Below are 19100 nucleotides of genomic sequence, written 5' to 3' on the forward strand. Positions count from 1 at the left end.
CCAGGTGGACAATGGCCCCATCCTACGTGGACCCCTCCTCTCCCTTCCGACGTGGCCCCCCCGGTTCCCTCTTTGGACGGGTGAAATGGATGGATGGGTGAATATATGGAAGTTCCGACGTTCGCCTCCGTCGGGTGTATCATTCGTTGGTATCTTCAGAGAGATGCTGCCGTCCTTTCCCTGCCATTCTAGAGATCGCATGGTATTATTAATAGAATACTTCAAGTGTACTAATTGGGGGATAATCCGTAAGATTTTTCTTTTTTTAGTTCAGATTTACTTTAGTTTTGCTATGACTATGTCTTAGTAAATTCGATTATATGTTTCTTGTATTTAGCCTTTGTAAAGTTTTCTTTTTCTTTTTCTTTTGTAGATTTGTAGATTTTGAAAGTGAATTACTGTGTTTTAACTTATTTATCCAGATATTCACAGGATAAGTTTTAAAAAAAATGTGCAAAGACTTTAATTATTGAAAACTTCTAGGAATTGTAAAACAATGTTAAGTAGGCTCCAAAAACAAATTAGTTTGCTGAATTATTTTATGATTCTTAGACAAACATGTACAAAGTGATTTATAAAGTTTCACAAACTTTTTGATGTTTCTAGAAAGATTAAAAATATATAAATTGAAATTTTAATATAAATTTACATCATTCCAATAAAATCCTAAAAATTAAAGATGATTACATTTTTACACAATTAAAAAAAATGTGGTTAATGATAAATGAGGTACTAAATTAGTGTAGTTAGGATGAACTTATGTATTAGTGAAATAAATAATATCCTAGATTTATGTGAAAACGTGTGTGTAATATTTAAATTTAATTTTTTTCAATAGTATAATTATTTGGTTTATCCATTGTACTTCTTACATGTTTAAATTTATAAAAAAATAATAACTTTTAAAAGCATCATACAAATACAAGAAATTAAAGAAATTTTCATACATTTTCTTATTTGATTCTCCAAGATCTAAGAAATGATACTATTATAATTTAAAAATTTTAAACAAAAAAATTTAATAATTTTTTTTTGATAACCTTTTATGTAACAATTTATCTATATATTGATGTTAATTATCTTTGCTTTTAAATATACAATTCACTAATGAATTTTGATGAAGGATTGAATGTTTATGTTTTGAAACATATTATGGAATTTTTAATGTAATAAGTGTAATAGATATAGATATATTTTTATGATATTTTTTATCTTAATGAATTTAGAATACAAAAGATGGTGATTTTATTTTGGTGTATAAATTTATTTTTATTTTTTGACAAATAAATAGAAATTAAGAAAAAATACATTCCACAAAAATCATAAGATATTGGATTTAATGATGCATTTGAATTATTTACATCCAACAACATTTAAGCAATTGTTTACATGTAGAAAATTTTAATTGATTATGATATATCAAGATTGTTTACACCTAAAAACATTTACATACAAAATTTCATATTTGATTTCGTATTTAAAAAAATAAAATCTAATCCAACATATAAAATATTTAAAATCTTGGTGATTATTTTTTAGGCTTAAGCTATAAGCACATCCCAAGTTGTTATACGCACACCCATTATGTCTATGTACACATCTAAGGCTTTTGATTGATTCACCTCAAGACAAGAGTAGTCCCCACTTCCCTTCCTTTCTTCTTTGATCCTTGCCACTAAAAGCTATAATAGCCACTTGGGCACTAGAAAATTGGAGATGATACATTTTGAGATTTCAATATCAAAAGCAACACATGTGCCAAGATTCTTCATCATGTTCGCCTTTCTTCCATTCAAGAGCTCTTTGTAAATTGAGGTTGTGATGCTTCATTCAATTTGTACCTAAAAAGAAACGAAAACAAATGCCTATAATTAAAAGCTTGAAATTAACATCAACTCTAAGAATTTTGAAATAAAAGTTTTTCTTATCTCATGTTCTACAAAATCAAAAAAGAATTGCAATTGTAGAAAATGGTAGCAACTTAATTTCAATTCTCAAATTACTTATCAAAGAATAAAATAAGAGGACTTTAAACTTGAAGACACCAACAAAGATATGTTAAGTGGTAAAAGTAAGAATGATTAATAGAAACTATTTTTGAAAAGTTTAGACAACACCTTAATGAAAAATTCCTTGAAGATGTTGAAGTAAAAGATACAAACATTGTCCAAACCTCCAAACTTCAAAATTCAAGAAAATTTACATATAGAATGTTATATTCATCTCTAGTGTGGCATGCCTACCAAGACCCACATCAAGACAAAGAAGAAAATAAAGGGGACCAAGACTTACACCAAAAAAAGAAAAAAAGGCAATAAGACCTACATTGGAAAAAAGAAAAAAAGGAAGAGAATTGAAACCCATACCAAGACAAGAAAAAAGAGATCTAGATGAGCCAATCAAAAGCCTAGGGTGTGTGGTATAAACATAATAGGTGTGCATATAGTAACTTGGAGTGTGCTTGTAGCGTGAGCCTAGTTTTTTTTATTATATCTATGGCTTCAAGCTTAATTACTTTATAATTAAAAGTTCAAAACTTTTTGATAAATTATGTAATGAAATTACTATAATTTTAAACGATCTCTTAGCATTATGAGTAAATTATTCAAATGAAAACTAAGGCCATTGTTACTTTTGTTAATTTGACTATGAATCTTGTTTGTTTTGTTTTTCATAAATTTGTTCTATTTAAATTAGATCTAATATAATAAATATATTTTAATTATAGTTTTTGTTTTTTATTTTAAAATTATATATATAATATATTATATCATATAAAATTATAAAACATATATATCTCTCTATATATTTTTTATTATATTTAATACTCTTTAGAACTTTAATTAAGGTAAAATTTACAAAAATTTTAATTGTTTAAAAAAATCAATAAATAAATTTATTAAAACTTTATTTTTTAAAAGATTAGATAGTTTATTTTTATTTTTATTTTTCAAACTACAAATTGAAGATAACTACACACACACACATATATATATATATATATATATATGTGTGTGTGTGTGTGTAAAACATACAATATATTTTGATATATTTTGAATAAACTTAAGATTATGAATGAACATCAATTTTAGAAAATTGTTAAGTGGACATTTTTTTTTTATTGTATTAGCATTCTCCATGCCAAAAAGTAAATATTATTGATTTTAAATCATAAATTTTGCTACATTAATTACATAAATACTAAGTTTTGAAATATCCTTATTCATGTATAATCTATAGCTCTATTTTATTTCAACCTTCAATTCTTTTGTTTTTGCAAATCTTTGAAAAATTAATTTTTTGAATAATAAATAAAATATAAGATTAGAATTATATTACTATTTTTATACATCAATGTCAAATAAAAATAAAAAATCTCATATAAAATCAAAACTAGTTAATTTTTGGTACAAGAAGTGTTTATAGAATAAGAGGGGGGTGTCCACCTAGTGATTCACTAGATTTAATTCACTTAGAATTGTGTAGTATCAATGAATTTAACCAAAATCATAAATCAAGAATGTTATTTTTTCCTATTATTTTTGATTTTAGAGATTTTGAAAGCACCTATTCTGCCAAATAATTTTTTGTTTAAATATGTTGTTATTTATAAAATTCTATTTTGTTATTTAATTACAACTCCAATATTAAAAAAATAGTGTTTTTTGATTGCTTCATACTTTTATGTTTTTTTTTGGTGAAAATTTAAAAATTAAAAATATATTGTTAATTTACTATATTGTAATTGACTTTACTTCTGTAATTGACTATAAATTTGTATGGTGATACCTCTACCAAAGTTTGTTTGTGCCTGTTCCAATTGTTGTTATTCATATTTACTTGGATTAGTATAACCAATTAAAATATTTTTGTATTTTTTTACTTTTTATTGAAATTTTCGTATTTAAAATATCATAAGTTTTGGCACTTTGTTCCTTTTTTTTGCAATTTATGCTTTCATCTTTGTTTTGACTCTATATTCTATACCTTCACTTTTTCATATCTTCTCCATCTTTTATTTTTTTCCATAGTATACTCACATTTTATTTGTTTATACTTATGGTGCAATATTGTGCTTGATTTGATAGTTAGTTTTTATATACATATATATAATAAACATTTTTTTATTTGTACTTAACTTATTATTTCTTATGTTTGTTACTATGTTTTATTTCAGCTATAAAACTTTGTTTATCCAAATTTGAATATTTTTTGGCCATAATATTGTAAACTTCTACCAATATGATTTATTAATTTGTTTTTGTAGAAATATTATTTTGTACTAAATTATGCAAATCTTTTTATGATGCAACTAAGACTATTTTATTAGTATTCTCTTATGGCTAAATTAGTTGTTGTGAATAGTGTTTGATGTTCTTGTGGGTAGATTTTAGTGTATTTATTTGTGTAATCTTTCTATTGCAAATTTCTTGCAATAAAATTTAATAAAATATCTTATTATGTAGATTGCAAATCAATAAAATTGTAGGAGTTTTTTTAAATCTAAGATGTTTAAACTATAATGATAGGTTAAATACTTTCATCAATTCTGTATTTAAAACAAATAATTTTACATATCATTTATTCATCTTACAAGTGTTTCATAAGTAACATAATATATTAATAGCATGGATTATTACAATATGAAAGACCAAAATATATATATATATATATATATTGGACTTTTCTAATATTTGTAAATATTTAAGACTCTATATAGGCACCATTTATCTTATTTAGTATGATATAATCCATGAACAGAATACCATCAAGTAAAATTTCATGGCTAGTTCAATCTTTAATTTTTTTTCTAAATTCTTTAAAAAAAGAAATTAAATAATCTAACTAGGATTAATTTTGAGTATTATTTAATCTTTTGTTGTCCATATTAAGTGGCTACCTTCAAGTCATTGGGCTTAATCTGAAGAAAAATGAGATAATGGTGATTGTATCAAAGATGATGAGGTCAGATAGGATACAGAAATGACCTTTATTTCATACTATTATCTCATGTAAGCATTATAGATACATACTTTTTGCTTATTAAAAATGATGTTTTTATTGAAACCCATTGTTGCACACCATGAGTTTTCATGTAAATAGCTAATGATTCAAATCAATTGTTGTCTTGATAGAGTAGAAGCAATCACAATCTGTTAATGCTCTAGCATTCATCTTATGGATCTCACACAAAATGTTTATAAATCTAGCCTGGGTTATTTTTGTATGTCTAACCCTAAATTGTTTCTGATTTGGTTGTCTATCTCGGAGGATCATGCAAAGTAGTCTTTTTTCACTTAGTGTACTACCCAATTCACATCCGTAAGGGAAAAAAATGTGCATTATTCCAATTTTAGTGAAAACCCAAAAACCATGTGCAGAGTGAAGTTTTATCAAGGTGTCTTCGGTAGGGTTTCACTATCCTGATCAGCTAAACCCTAAAGCTTAAACATTTCCATTGGAAGAGTTATGGTTCCTTTAGCAACATGCAACTCTGTTCTCACATTAGTCACCAAGGCTTTTGTCCTTCTTAACTGGTAAAAAAAAATTAATACTGCAGTTGCCGTCTGCCGACTCCGGAAGTTCTGGATCTCCTTGTCAATGATAAGCGAGTGGGTATTCGCAATCTTGTAATTCATGTCTAGATCCGACTTTAAGATTTCGATTCTCCTGCATTATTTGTGTTGAAATATATAACACAAGGCAACATCCAAAGGACAGGGATTCCCACCGTGAAGCGTCGTCTCCTCTTTCATTTCCATCGAAGTTGACGTGTTCCGAGAATGTTGCACAGTAGCGAGAGGACTGTGGTGAAATGGATCCAATTCTACACAGCGACGGGACCTCTTCACCTTCAAGTAGGAAACTAAAATCTAGTCTTCTTTACTAGCCTCGGTAGTTGGTAATAATTTAAAGAATGCATATTGTGAATCTCACTTGTACGAGGATTGCTTCCCACTTGGACAAGTCTTGCGCTTCGAAGTAAATGGTTGTACCTGACAGGGTTAAAAGGTGAACAATCGATAACTCATAGCTTGATGTAAGGGATGGTGTAGCCTCGAATCCAGGATTCTCTTGGAAGTTTGTTTCGACAAAAGCAAGTAGGCTGGTACCCTCCGATACTTTGGAACATAGCATCATTTGTTTGGGACTTGAATTCTTATCGTTTGGTGAGTTTGATAAACCAGACAACACGAACCCTTATCACCAGTTGTCTGGTAAAAGACTGGGAGGTGATGAACTTTTGAGATATCCTTCTGATTCAACTGGTCTCAAATCTTCGAAGTGTATTTATACATAATTGCAGTTTGTATCTTAAAACTTCAATAGTTGAAACTTGTGCCAAGTGTTGTAAAGACATCGAAATTTATGAGAGGCACAGGGTTGAATCGTCGTTCTACTCACCGATGAAGAACACCCTCGCTTCCCACTGCGGTGAAGATCATTCGCCATAGCAGAATCCATCTTTTTACCTGCTCTGCAGGTCTAGAGTTTTGGAAGCTTTCTAGAGTGGCCCTCATTACTCAAGTCTAAAAAACCCATAATATGTGCTAAATCCCCGGTGCATCGTCCCTGTAAGCCGTCCAGCCGGTCACCGAGCTGCATGTCAGGTTTCTCCGACCATCTGAAGAGCAAGGTAATCGTATCATGTACAATTTAATCAATTAAATTGTACATGATTAAATTGTACATGACCATCTGAAGAGCAAGCTAAAAAATGCACGTAAACGATGACCTACATCACATATAAACCGTTTTATATTTTCTTCAACTTTACGTGAAACAAAGGTGTTACGTAAGTATCTAACAACCACGTTGTGTGTATCACGTAACACTAATCTCTCGCAATTATCAGAAGGATTATCCATTAGTTTCAGAGGAATAAAGTTAAATGAGTTGTAGACGTTCTTCGGCAGAATAGCCGAACCTGCACACTATCCTAGGACTGCACACTTCCAGTGAACCTCAACAGAATCAATCATGTACAATTTAATCATGTACCTAGAAACACACAACAGATTCGGAGCTGTAAGTACATGAACTCATGAACAGCATGTTACATAACTTTGAACAGTTGCCTAACACACTGGCTACGGTGTTCATCAATGATGTGATCTGCAAGTTTTGACATGCTAAAAACATGTGATTCTGGAAGTCCAACACTTCAACTCACCCTTTTGTAACAAGCTAAGTCTTCACAGCTGTGAGCACACGAACAGCATCAAGAACTTAACATGGTAACCCTGATCAATACAACACTTTCTGGCCATTAATCCTGAGTATAGGCCTTCAACCCGGCTGAAGATTTGCAAAACGGCTCACCTAGTCTCGCCACGGCATGCAGATTGCCGTTTTTTGGTACTGCCCGGCTTATAAGTCGAGATCCAGATTTTCCATCACTTTTCTCATGTGTAGGCTGGAAACGGTCGAAATTCATGATTTTATTCAAGCCTGGAAGCTTGGCTATAAGCAGTTGGTGCTTGCTTTTGCCTATTATTTTCACGATCCCCCCTCAGCACACGAATTCTCTTGCAGTGATCTTGCGTAGATAGAGGTACTATAGGTTAAGCTGATTGTAATTTCCAACAGGATCTGTTCTACAGGCAATGTCCTGAAGTCCTCAAATGTCCCCTTTAGATTTACAATCGATCTACTCATGCAGCGGAGCAGTCATCTATGTGCAGGATGTAAACTTACTCTCTTCGGAAGCGGCGGATACTTGGATGGTCTTCACAATGCCCCTCTAATTTTGGCACCGAGGATCTTACTATTTCATTTGCTGGTGGAGATCACTGCTCGACTGTAAGCAAAAAAGAAAAAAACTCATACCTGCTTGACTGAAGTTTAATGGAACGTGTTGGCCTATTAGACTTAACTTCAAACTTGTCAAAACACGGTTTGTTCCTTGTCGATGATAAAACCGGACTTAAGTATAGCAACCTAATTTTTTACACTAGAATCTAATTTTACCTGTACCTCAAAGCAGCATGACCTCACAACTTTATCTTCAGCTCATTTGGGTTTTTTCATGTTTGTGATTCTGTGGAGGTTTGCAAAATCTGGTAGAGGAATTTGTTCCCGACTCTAGCATTGAAGGTGTCGAAGACGAGTTCCAGATTTTTTGCAGTGCATTTGTATTCTAAGTTCCTATCATGTATTGATAAATTATTCTGGAGGGACCTAGTGTTTTGGATTCTAGATTAAAATGGAGCTGACTCGCTTACCAAGATTTGCAGGCACACCTCCCGGCGAGGACATTTATGAAACATACAAGAACGATTCTCTTGAACCTTCATAGAAAGGCCCCCGCATCAATCTTACAGTTTCAACAGTCCTGCAGCAGGATACGATTTTTTCCTCAGCAAAAAATGTTCTCAAAGGAATTCCCACAGACATAGCAGAAGGAACAAGACTTAAGAAAGGATATGGTATCTAGTCCGAGTCCCAAGGATCCCATCACAACAGTCCAATGAGAGTTTCATCACTCTAAACAGCGTACCGTGGTGGAATTCACCCAACAACTGAGTAACTTGTTCACTCATATGTCGGTGAGGAATGCAATATCTCTTGTGCTTCGCAACCCACAAGCTCCACAATGCCTGGAGAGGCGATGATTCAAGACAGGGAGTCGACTTCATCGAGCAAGAGAGATTCGCAGCGGGTTCGTTTATGGAGGGGCTTGATACACAGTGATTATTGTCCATCTAAGAAGACCCACATGTATGCATTGTTGGCGAGTATTCTCTTCGTCGGTTCAGTCTGCTTTGTGGTCATGAGTAGTCTCGGTCCAAATTACATGAATAGTCGGATCCAAGGTCTTTCGGTGTCACCTACTGGTGACATTCCATCTTACTCAAAGACCTCAAAGCGTGACGTTTCAGGCAATGCTAATGCAGCAGGAGGAATGGACATCAGTGCACAAATTCAGAAGGCCGTCATCATTGATGTCAATGCATCTGCCCCACCTGGACAGCTACTATTGAAAGATCCTGTGTGCTATCAAAACATGTCAGTAACATGGCATCAACTGAGTGACGAGCAGCTTCGACAGAAGGCGTCCGAGGCCCCTCTCCAGTCTAGAGGATCAAAAATTGCTTTCATGTTCATTACCAAGGGTCCCATGCCTTTCGCTTCTATGTGGGAACGTTATTTCTGTGGCCACGAGAATCAATATTCAATTTTTTTACACGCTCATCCAGACTATGTCCCATCACTCAACCCTGCATCGCCCTTCTTCGGCCGGTTTATCCCCAGCCAGGTTTGGACACTCACAATTTATTATCGTCATGGTCCTGTATAATAAGAGTCATTATAAATTATTGGTTGAAACAAGGCCCCTGTGTTTGCAAAGCTTTCGTCAGTAATCTGCATCTTATTTCGATTGTCAGCACATTTGGAATCTTCGGTTCAAACAATGATATTTCATCTCTGAAAAAGACGTGAATGAAATTGTGGCTGGTTTATAAATTTACAACTTACGAAAGGATCACTTGTGTGAATTTAGGAGGCCGAATGGGGCAAAGTTTCGCTGCAAGAAGCAGAGAATCGGCTGCTATTCAATGCAATCCTTGATGAAACCAACAGCTGGTTCGTCCTCTTGTCGGAATCATGCATTCCTGTAGAAAACTTTCCAAATTCATACAGGCACATCACGGAATCTCAGCAAAACTTTATCATGGCATTCCAAGAGTCAACGATTTTGCACAAAACTCGGCTTTACAGAGGGAAACACAAGCAGATGGCACCAGAGGTAGTGGTGGACAACTTCCGAAAAGGCAGTCAATGGTTCCAGATCAACAGGGATCTAGCACTTCTGGTGCCTAACGACACGATGTTCTACAACAAGTTCGTAAATTATTTTTGCCAACCCCACCCTGTCTGCTACATAGATGAGCATTACTTACCAACACTATTCTTTAGCTCGCGATCAGAGACTCTCGCTTTCAGGACACTCACGTATTTTGAGTTTCCACACCATGGACCACACCCAACAAAATGGGACAAAACTAATACAAACGCTGGGCTGATTAAGTGGATCAGAGAAGGTCATAGTTGTAGCTACAATGGCCTACCGACAAATAGGTGTTACATGTTCGCAAGGAAGTTTGATCTGAACGCCTTGCCAAATTTGCTTGAGCTTGCCCATGACATCATGGGTATTCCATGATTCTAAATTCCAGAAACTGTTACTCATGATTAAGGTTAATTTCAGAACCCGTCTAACCTTGAAGAGGCAATTTACTTTTATGGTAAATATTTGTAAGCTCAGATGAGAGAATTGTCAAATTTCCAGAGTTGGAGCCGCAATTGAGTGAGAAAACGAATCATCAGGCTCACAATTTTACAGCCCCACATTCCTGTCCCAATCGCCTGCTTTGCTACAGGTATCTGGAGCTGGATACCTTCACGGCGGGAACGTGTGTGTGATTTCAATGGTCAACATAAGCAGCACAGATCTACACATTGGCCTCTGCACAGGAATCCAACAAGATTGAGATACATTCGCCACACCATAAAGAATCATGTGATATGCGTGGAGGTTGTAAATCATAATTTAGAAACCAAGAAGGTATTCCTCGAAGTCACAAACCACAACATTCGCAGAAACGTCTAGAGTTCCCCGTAGTTTGGTTAGAACTATCTTGTCTTACTTCGGTGATGTTCATTTAACCGTATTGTAGCCTGAGCAGCAGCACAGCCAATGGATCCTTTTTTTACTTTTGAAAGAATTCTTTCTCATTCTGAGTTAATGACTTCTAAGATATTTGTCATGAGAACGCCAGACAACTGGATTCGTCACAATGTGGATGCACCATATGAAGTAACGTACCTGAACATTAGTTATCCATTGTTCATTTATTTATTAATTTAGTTTTGAAACATCAATGTTGGTCGTTACATCCGAGATAGACAAGTTTAGGGATTTTACATCTCGGATTAAAACCACCAATCTCTCGGTACCAAGTTACCACCCTTAGGTTACTTAAGGCCATTGCGGACCTTGTCTGACAAAACAAAATTCAGGTGTCCATGGCGTGCAACTTCTAGTGAATCAATTGAGTGTTCGAGAGTGACAAGATGAAAGGTTACTGGAATGAAAAAAGAAAAGGATCCTATTCTTCTGCATTCTGACAACTTGTCTGGCTGCTTCTCTGTCGTGATAGCAAGACATATTTGATTTCTTGCCTAAAACAGCCCGCGACTACACATACATAGCTGCACTTACCTTTGCATTGTACCTCAAAAGCAGCCGACAGCCTTACTAGACGCCTAAGGTTTCAGGGACGTGTACCAATGACGAGCAACAGAACACTGAAAATGAGGTTTATTACTGTGGAAAGTAAGCAACCACAACACGCCACCACCTACCTGCTCGCCAAATGTTCTTTACTGTAGAGTTACACAAGTGAAAAGTTGGAAGAAAGATTAGACGCTCAAGAACTCTATCATCTGTCAAAAACAGGTCGGCATTCCTGGTCGAATGTGTATGCAATAACTTACAGCGTGAAATCACAAACGTTGCAGATAAAAGTAGCCAGATTCCCAGCACTAGTGTTGAGTTCAAAACAATTACATCACCGACCTCTATACAAGCCCCTACAGCTGCGAGAAATCCAAGCTCCACATACCATTTGATAAAATCTGGCAGTGACCACAAGCAACCTGGACTTAAAACCACTCCAGGGTTGCTTGGCACAATTTCCGAGGGTTCTTGTCTCTCATTTCCTCAGCATTCCTCAAAGCAAAATGAATACCACTTCACCCCAGACTGCAACACTCTACAACCTAAAAACTCACTTCGAAAAAACGAAAGTACCTTCCATCCAGAAATTCAACAGCAATACCCGGCTTCCAATGACCACTGTCCGTCGGCCTTCGAGATTGCGGATGGCTGACACGCCATGGCTGGTTCCAACGGAAGAAATTACTAACTACAATACCCAAGGGCAGTGAAGATGTTTTTCGCGACGGAGGTAAGAAATAGCGGTCATGTCTTCCTCGTGACGGCTGACAGTAGACTCTGAATCATGAGCTTCGACAATCTAAGCAATCATTCACGTCAAGTTACGTCGTCACTAAACTTGAGTTACGCCCCGCGGCGGTGACCATCCATCGCCTTCGTTCACTCGTTAAAGCCCGCCTCGTGTTCACTACCATTTCCGCACTTGAGCCATAATTAAACAGAAGTTTTTTTTTTTTTGAATCGATCTAAATAACTTCTTTGTAATCTTGTATTAGATCATTCAATTGCAATTTGGAAACAACCTCTAAGCTCTACAATTTTTGCTTACGCATTCTCTTGTAATTGATTGACTGTTTTAGAGCTAAAGGTTGTGGACTTTTTTTTTTCTTTTTTTTTTTTTTTTTTTTTTTCCTTCCTCTTTTCTGTCGAATTCAACCAGATTTTAGTCTTGTACGCGAGGGTTTGGATGATCCTCGTGGAATGTTAGCTTTGGTGCTAATAATCTCAAACTCGAGGCATCGCCCCGGAACCGAAGGCACTGGAGCAACATCCTTCTTGATTCTCCCTATCCTTGCCTTTTGAACAGTCCCTCGTGCGGCCCAGGGATTTATTAGCATTTTCTCACAACTCGTTCGCGTGTGGGACCCTTACATTAGCTAGCAAAGCATGGTATGTCACCGCCATCGCAGAAATTTACTGAACTTTCGAGAGTTTTACGGGGGTTTGGAAGGGCTTGAGGATTGGGAGAACAGAACGGGATAGGTGATTTTTACAGTGCGTGTTTCTCTTTCTCTAAATTCAGGGGGGGATATTTAAAATGGAAACCAGTGTGAATCGCGGATTCGTCAACCTGTGGTCCCGGTGGACAGAGAAAAGAAGCGCAATTCAATCATGCGCTGGGGGATCACGTGCTTCACCCTTGGAGTCAAAGCAGGAGAATTTATTCGAAAGTTAATTTGGTGATCTTGGAAAGGGAGTCGGGAATTTCTGAGGCCATATTTTTCGGATTGTTTCACACTCTCGGATTTCATCGAGAGCGATACGGGTATTGGCGTCGTAGCTGTTCGCGTTGTGGATGGTGTGCGGGCAGTGCTGTTCGACTCTGTTTTGCAGGTGTGAATCTTTTGTCTGGAAGTTGTTTAAGAGGATTCTTAAGACGGTGTTTAGGTTTCTGAAGTTCTAACTAGTTGACTGCAATTCGGCGTTGAATTCCACTGTAGCTGCGTGCTAGTGAAGCTGTCGGTAGTTTCCTTCGATCAGGGTGGTCACCCAAATCAGCTTCGGTCGTATTCATTTGCAAAGTTGTTCGTAGTCGGAAAGTAGAGTGCGGAACTGCCAGAATAGTTGTCTCTTTTTCATTGCGTACAAGGAAGGTGACAGCAGCTTGAACCTTTTTCATGGATAGGGCAATTCCTCAATACTTGATTCAAGGACTTCTCGCGGTCAAGGGGTCTTTACTTACTTCAGTGCCGCCTTATTCCGCTGTGAGAGGATGATCTGCAAGCTTTTTACTCCAAAGAGGTTCGATTCCTTCGTTACTGTTTTGAAATTTCACCTTACGTGATGTGTGTCGTTGTAGAAGGTGCCAATAGAAGAGACAAGTCTGATCCCTAGGTTTGAATGCTATCGACAATCGGATTTGAGAATACCCCCTCTGTGATGCTCTTTTTCAGAATGTGTTCAATCCGCTTCAGATTTTTCCTGCTTATTACATTCTGCGCAGAAGTGTGTACATACTCAAGGGGCTCCATAATTCTGAACAATTTGTTTGTTTCTCATATTAGCTTCTCCCCGTGTGAATATCCTTGCGTATTGAGATACACAGAGATAGTTTCTTTGAATTGGTCACCACAATGCAGAAGCTCAGCTGGTGGATGCAATGCTTGGTTCTCCGGACACTGCCTGGGTCGCTTCTGCGGCGTGAAGGGTACCGGATTATTCAAGTATCAGGATCAGGTGTAGATGACAGAGAAGAGGCGATGCCTCTGCGACCGAATAGTCTACCGCTCCCCGCGGGTGGTACATTCAAATCCTGCTGGAGCGGAAACTTCTGCTCGGCGGGCACCCTGGCAATGACTGTGATTATCGTTCTGCTTATGCATTCATGCCTGGATTCCTGGCCAGCCTCCTCACATGTAAGACCTTTACCACGTGACTTTGTTCTTCGCGGATCATACGTGAAAGTGCAGGTAGATGTGTTGTCAAGCTCGTCATACGTAAGCGATGAGAACAGGAAGTGCTTTCATGCCGAGAGGCATGACACACTAACATCAGTCATCAGAAAATTGAAGTAATCTTCCATGTGGATAACATCTTCTTTCAATATGCGACTTCTCGCGGGTTTTTGTTTCCGTAAATCATAAATATATACCATTAAAAATTAGCCAAAATAGTATAATTGTGAGCGCGTCGGGGAAAGTACTGTATTTCGTTTTTATTTATTTATTTAACAGAAGCTGTAGTACGAGGAAACTATCGTTGAAAGTTTGTAGGTGATGAGTTGGATTGTTGAGTGCTTACTCTGAAATTTGCAATGTGTTTATTACAGAAGAAGAATTGGCAACAAATTTTTGTTGAGTCTATTGACAACAATAGCATCAGTAACCATTTGAAACAAATCACGAAGGAGCCTCATGTGGCAGGAACCTCAGAGAATTTCAAGACAGCTGATTATGTAGAGTCTAATTTCAAGACCTATGGTCTGAATGCGCATCACAAGGACTACAATGTGCTATTGACCTATCCATTGCATCGATCAGTGGTACTTACACAGCCGAATCACGAGCCGATTAAACTTTTGTTGAACGAGGAAGCTGTGGCTGGTGATCCATATAGCAACAATTCAAATATTATCCCAACCTTCCATGCATATGCTCCGTCAGGAAATGCGTCAGCTGAGGTCATATATGCAAACTATGGGGCACTGGAGGATTTTCAAAAACTAGCCCAGCTCGGTGTCAAGGTTGAAGGGGCGATCGTTATTGCGAAATATGGTATGATATATCGCGGGGATATTGTTGAGAATGCGGCACAAGCAGGAGCTGTTGCAGTTGTGATTTACTCTGATCCTTTGGACTATGGAAATAACGGCACTGAGGGCTATTATCCTGATTCGCAATGGTTACCCCCAAGCGGTGTACAACGGGGATCTGTATTTAGAGGAATTGGTGATCCCTTGACGCCTGGGTGGGCAAGCGAAACAGATGCTGAAAGACTATCCGTGGATGACCCTAGCGCTCAGATGCCTCGAATCCCGTCGTTGCCAATCTCTGCTGAAGATGCTCTTCCAATTTTAAGATCCTTGGAGGGTCCGGTAGCTCCAAGTGAGTGGCAAGGAGCGCTTAACTTATCTGAATACAAGTTGGGACGGGGCCCTGGGAGACTTGACATCTCATACGTGGTAAAGTAAACGCGTATTGGGTTAACACCGAACAGGTTGTTTTGACGACTGTTTTGACTTTACGACAGGACAATTAATAAGAGACTAACGAGAACGTTTTTTGCAATTAACGCTCTTCTTCACCTAAATTCTGCATCTACTATCGAACGTATGGCACTTAATGCGAACAATTTCTTTGCTTGAAATCTTCACCCTTCTTTTCGCATTTTGCAATCGGCATGCCGTTATTGAATATGGGTGGTTCCATCGGGACGGCTGTTGCGTGCAGGCTAATCAGACGGTTACTTCCATTCGAAATGTTTTTGCCACGATTAAAGGATCAAAGGAGCCTGACAGGTCCTGAATGTGCATAGCTCGCATCCTATCTTATGATACTTCGAGTACACATATATGAGCTGGGCTATTAATGTTGACTTGGTTTTTCCTTGATCCTTTATATCGGCTTTTACGGAGTCTGGCTAAGCTGCAAAGATTTTGCAGTGATTTTAGGGTTTTCCAATCATGTTGAAGGTATTTCTGCTTGTCCAGGTTGGTATTGCTTGGTAATCACCGCGACGCATGGACATTTGGAGCTGTGGACCCTAACAGCGGCACAGCAGCACTTTTAGAGGTATTGGATCAAATCCTTTAATCTGCCGCAGCTTTGATGTACCTAGTCGTGAGATGTCACGATTGCACATTCGATTCAAAGAGGCTTGAATTTCATCCTTTGGAATGTACACCTATACACGGGTATAGGTTGATAGTCCTTGCATTGCAAACCAGGACAAAGCAGTTTTGGTTTACCAGGAATGTAACATGTGTGCAGCTGGCTCGAGTAATTGGGAAACTTATGGAGGAAGGTTGGCGTCCTCACAGGAGCATTGTGTTGTGCAGCTGGGATGCTGAAGAATATGCCCTGGTCTGCATAATCCTACTCTTACTGGATACTGCTCTGTCCCGTCTATGTAAATCAATTGCCGTTTTGCTACTAATTTGAACTGGTATTCAACGTTGATGAAAGGAGAGATTGGAAGTGAATCGAGTCCTGACCATGATTAAAAGATGTTGACAGATAGGATCAACTGAATGGGTGGAGCAAAACATTGATATTCTCGGTGCGAGCGCGGTAGCATACTTGAATGTTGACTTCGGAGTAGCTGGACCTGGTTTTAATGCAGCAGCCTCTCCGCAACTTGATGAACTCCTAATAGAAATTACCAAGCAGGTTCGCTCAAAGGTTTTATGATCATTTAAACACATGTCTGTTTGCAGAGCTCAGCTCTGGGTGGGGAATCGAATAGCTTGCATTGGTGGATAGCACTCAATCAAGAGTTCAATAATCATTGTTGTTAGATGACTTGGCTTGTTATAGTATGTTTTCTTGCTACTCGAAAAGGCAGTAAGTCCAGTGTTCAAATTGGCTAGAAAGCCAGTATGTCAACATGGTATACCTCAATATGTTTAATATCTAAACTCCCCCAGATTTATCAACACATCATGTGTGGGTTTACCAGGTAACAGACCCAGATGACGTCAAACAGAGCTTGTACACGTCATGGGTGGCCTCAAGCAATAAAACAACGCCTACTGTACGTCAATTTGGACCGACCCTGTTCTAGTTTCCTAGAAATGATTTAGTTTTCCTAGTTCACTTTCTGTAAATTTTGATATATGGTTGTTGTGGTGGTGTTGAAATGTATGTTGTGCGGAACAAGAAAAAATTACGATTTTACTACCAGCTTGAGAACTTCCGATGTCCACTACTACTGTCTTAGGGCCCTTTTGCTCTAGTTTCCTTCTTTGTTACTTTCCATAGTTAGGAGCTTGCGCAGAATCAAAGCAGTTTGCTCTGATAGCTTGCGTTTAGAAATATTGCTGTTAGATTCCTCTTCCTAATCTAAAGACTAACAAGAAGATGTGTGGTTCAGATTGATAGGTTAGGTGGGGGGGGATCAGACTATGCCGCCTTTCTACAACATGCAGGCGTGCCATCGATGGATATCTCCTTTGGTGCCGGTTAGTAGCCTGAGTTTGAATCGTAGTTTTATGACATATCTCAATGTATTTTGAATGATCATGAGTGCCAAGTTGCAGTGTAATCTTACCTTCTTGGTATCTATGGTCCTTAATCCGTGTCGAATAAATGTGCAGATTATTCTGTGTACCATAGTACCTTTGATAACTATAATTGGATGGCCAAGTTTGGCGATCCTTTGTTTCGTCGTCATGTTTCTGGTAAGAGCTTTCTCTATAATACATTTGGTATGTATACAAGATTATCAGGAACTCGTTTGATACAATATCTGCTAACATTATGCTCATTGATTCACCTTTACTGAAGGGTTTACGAAGCTAAGGTTTGAAACCTGGCTTGCTATTTTCATTGTACAGTGACCAGTGTGTGGGGCTTATTAGCCTTGAGGCTTGCGGATGACAAAGTCCTGCCTATGAAGTATGAAAAATATGCAAGCGAACTTTATTCATATGCCCTTGCAATAAATTCAGGGCTATCATCATCGGAGGCTCCTAAAAGTATCACTGTTGCCCCTCTTTTCTCGGCTATCAAGGACCTGCATCTTTCGACTTATCAACTGACAGATGAACTGAACGTAATGTTTCATTTGTGCATTAATTTTGAGATCCAACAGTATGCTGTGATGAATGATTTATTAAGGTTGTAAAGTTTGATTAGAATAGTTGTAACGATTGGTACCCATTTTTGTTCTCAACTTATAATATTACTCTCTGTAGATCTTGGAGCAAGAAGGGCTGGAAAAGCTGTCGGAATTGTCTTCGGATCTTTTGTACAGCCGACGTGAACTCAACGATCGTTTGCTTCGGGCAGAGCGTGCATTTCTCGACAGTGACGGAATACCTGGAGCGTCTTGGTACAAACATCTGGTGATACTTCTTACTTGGAACCCAAGTTAATTTTAATTTGAACGGAGTGCTTGAAACACTTACATTGAAATATTTCACAACTCTTTATGTAGGCAATAAGATATCTACCCAAAAAATCCATTAAAGCATTAGTTTCCAATTGGATTTTCCACGTGAAGTTTGCATCTTACAGGTCGTGTTTTTTGAATTTAGGTTTATGGACCTGTTCCAAACGACAACTACGGATCACTTTCATTCCCAGCTATCTGGGGTACTATTCACGAGGCCACAGGTAATGGCAACAGTGCTTTGAACGCAACGAAATGGGCGGCAGTGCAGCATGAAGTGTATCGCAGTGCACGGGTCACAAGGAGGGCATCACTTGTACTACGAGGCAAGCTTACATGATTACGGTGTCCAAAACCTGTTTTTAGGCATAGTGTGCACAATGGAGGTCTTAACTTTTAAATGTTTTGATTGGTTGAAATTAAGAAGCTTTCTTGAGTTTGCTTTATATTTCAAAAAACAAGTCTAAATAAGTAAAAAAAATAAAATGTGGTGGAATTTATTTTTTTCCTACATAGCATGAATGGTGTTTGTTTCTAAAAAACTTATTGTATTCATCTCAAACAAGTGTTTGTTAGAAAATTTGAGAAGCTATGCTAAAAATACATTAAAAATAATCATTAGAAAAAAATTGAATTGATAAGTAGACACCTCTCTTCTACTACTACTATAGAGACACCCCTCTTGTACCATATATTCTTACAATCATTCATAAAAATTATTATTTTTACTAAAATATTCTTTAAATAAAATTAATGTTTTTTTTAAGTGAATGAAATAATTACATGCAATGTCATATGAAATTTT

At 37.2% G+C, this 19100-nt stretch overlaps 2 protein-coding genes across 10 annotated transcripts; both read left to right on the top strand.

Moving 5' to 3' along the window:
• The first annotated feature begins 7399 nt into the window (after nucleotides 1-7399).
• Nucleotides 7400-10255, top strand: LOC141044896 (glycosyltransferase BC10-like). 3 transcript variants are annotated; one of them, XM_090246903.1, is made up of 4 exons: nucleotides 7400-7555; nucleotides 7686-7803; nucleotides 8238-9259; nucleotides 9506-10255. In XM_090246903.1, the coding sequence occupies exons 3-4, from the start codon at nucleotides 8597-8599 to the stop codon at nucleotides 10166-10168; spliced, it is 1326 nt and encodes a 441-aa protein (XP_090103029.1). In that variant the 5' UTR covers nucleotides 7400-7555; nucleotides 7686-7803; nucleotides 8238-8596; the 3' UTR covers nucleotides 10169-10255. The 3 variants fall into 3 exon arrangements, with proteins under 3 accessions (XP_090103029.1, XP_090103028.1, XP_073387136.1); XM_090246902.1 differs by having other exon boundaries at nucleotides 7401-7555; nucleotides 7672-7803; XM_073531035.2 differs by having other exon boundaries at nucleotides 7402-7803.
• A 2175-nt stretch (nucleotides 10256-12430) lies between these two features.
• LOC112276812 (putative glutamate carboxypeptidase LAMP1) lies at nucleotides 12431-18806 on the top strand. Of its 7 annotated transcripts, none has more exons than XR_012216674.2 (14): nucleotides 12431-13078; nucleotides 13371-13486; nucleotides 13791-14100; nucleotides 14514-15365; nucleotides 15634-15701; nucleotides 15894-15975; nucleotides 16174-16266; nucleotides 16420-16572; nucleotides 16862-16936; nucleotides 17276-17363; nucleotides 17499-17582; nucleotides 17739-17879; nucleotides 18099-18248; nucleotides 18441-18806. XR_012216674.2 is itself a non-coding variant. In XM_024508532.3 (14 exons), exons 2-14 carry the CDS (start codon nucleotides 13458-13460, stop codon nucleotides 18633-18635), a joined length of 2283 nt encoding a protein of 760 aa, XP_024364300.1. In that variant the 5' UTR covers nucleotides 12442-13078; nucleotides 13371-13457; the 3' UTR covers nucleotides 18636-18806. The 7 variants fall into 7 exon arrangements, 6 of the variants coding, with proteins under 6 accessions (XP_024364300.1, XP_024364294.1, XP_024364295.1 ...); XM_024508532.3 differs by having other exon boundaries at nucleotides 12442-13078; nucleotides 17853-17956; XM_024508526.3 differs by having other exon boundaries at nucleotides 12450-13078; nucleotides 17739-17956.
• Nucleotides 18807-19100: the final 294 nt, after the last annotated feature.

The sequence above is a fragment of the Physcomitrium patens genome, chromosome 24 (assembly GCF_059467195.1).
Source record: "Physcomitrium patens ecotype Gransden chromosome 24, ASM5946719v1, whole genome shotgun sequence".
Lineage (NCBI taxonomy): Eukaryota > Viridiplantae > Streptophyta > Bryopsida > Funariales > Funariaceae > Physcomitrium > Physcomitrium patens.

Bases quoted from the DNA above. Each gene is read 5' to 3' on its own strand.
- LOC141044896 (XM_090246903.1), top strand. From the start codon at position 8,597: ATGCCTGGAGAGGCGATGATTCAAGACAGGGAGTCGACTTCATCGAGC. The intron at 9,260-9,505 runs GTTTGGACACTC...GTGTGAATTTAG, and splicing joins GCCGGTTTATCCCCAGCCAG to GAGGCCGAATGGGGCAAAGT.
- LOC112276812 (XM_024508526.3), top strand. From the start codon at position 13,458: ATGATCTGCAAGCTTTTTACTCCAAAGAG. The intron at 17,364-17,498 runs GTTAGTAGCCTG...ATAAATGTGCAG, and splicing joins GGATATCTCCTTTGGTGCCG to ATTATTCTGTGTACCATAGT. The intron at 17,583-17,738 runs GTAAGAGCTTTC...TTCATTGTACAG, and splicing joins GTTTCGTCGTCATGTTTCTG to TGACCAGTGTGTGGGGCTTA.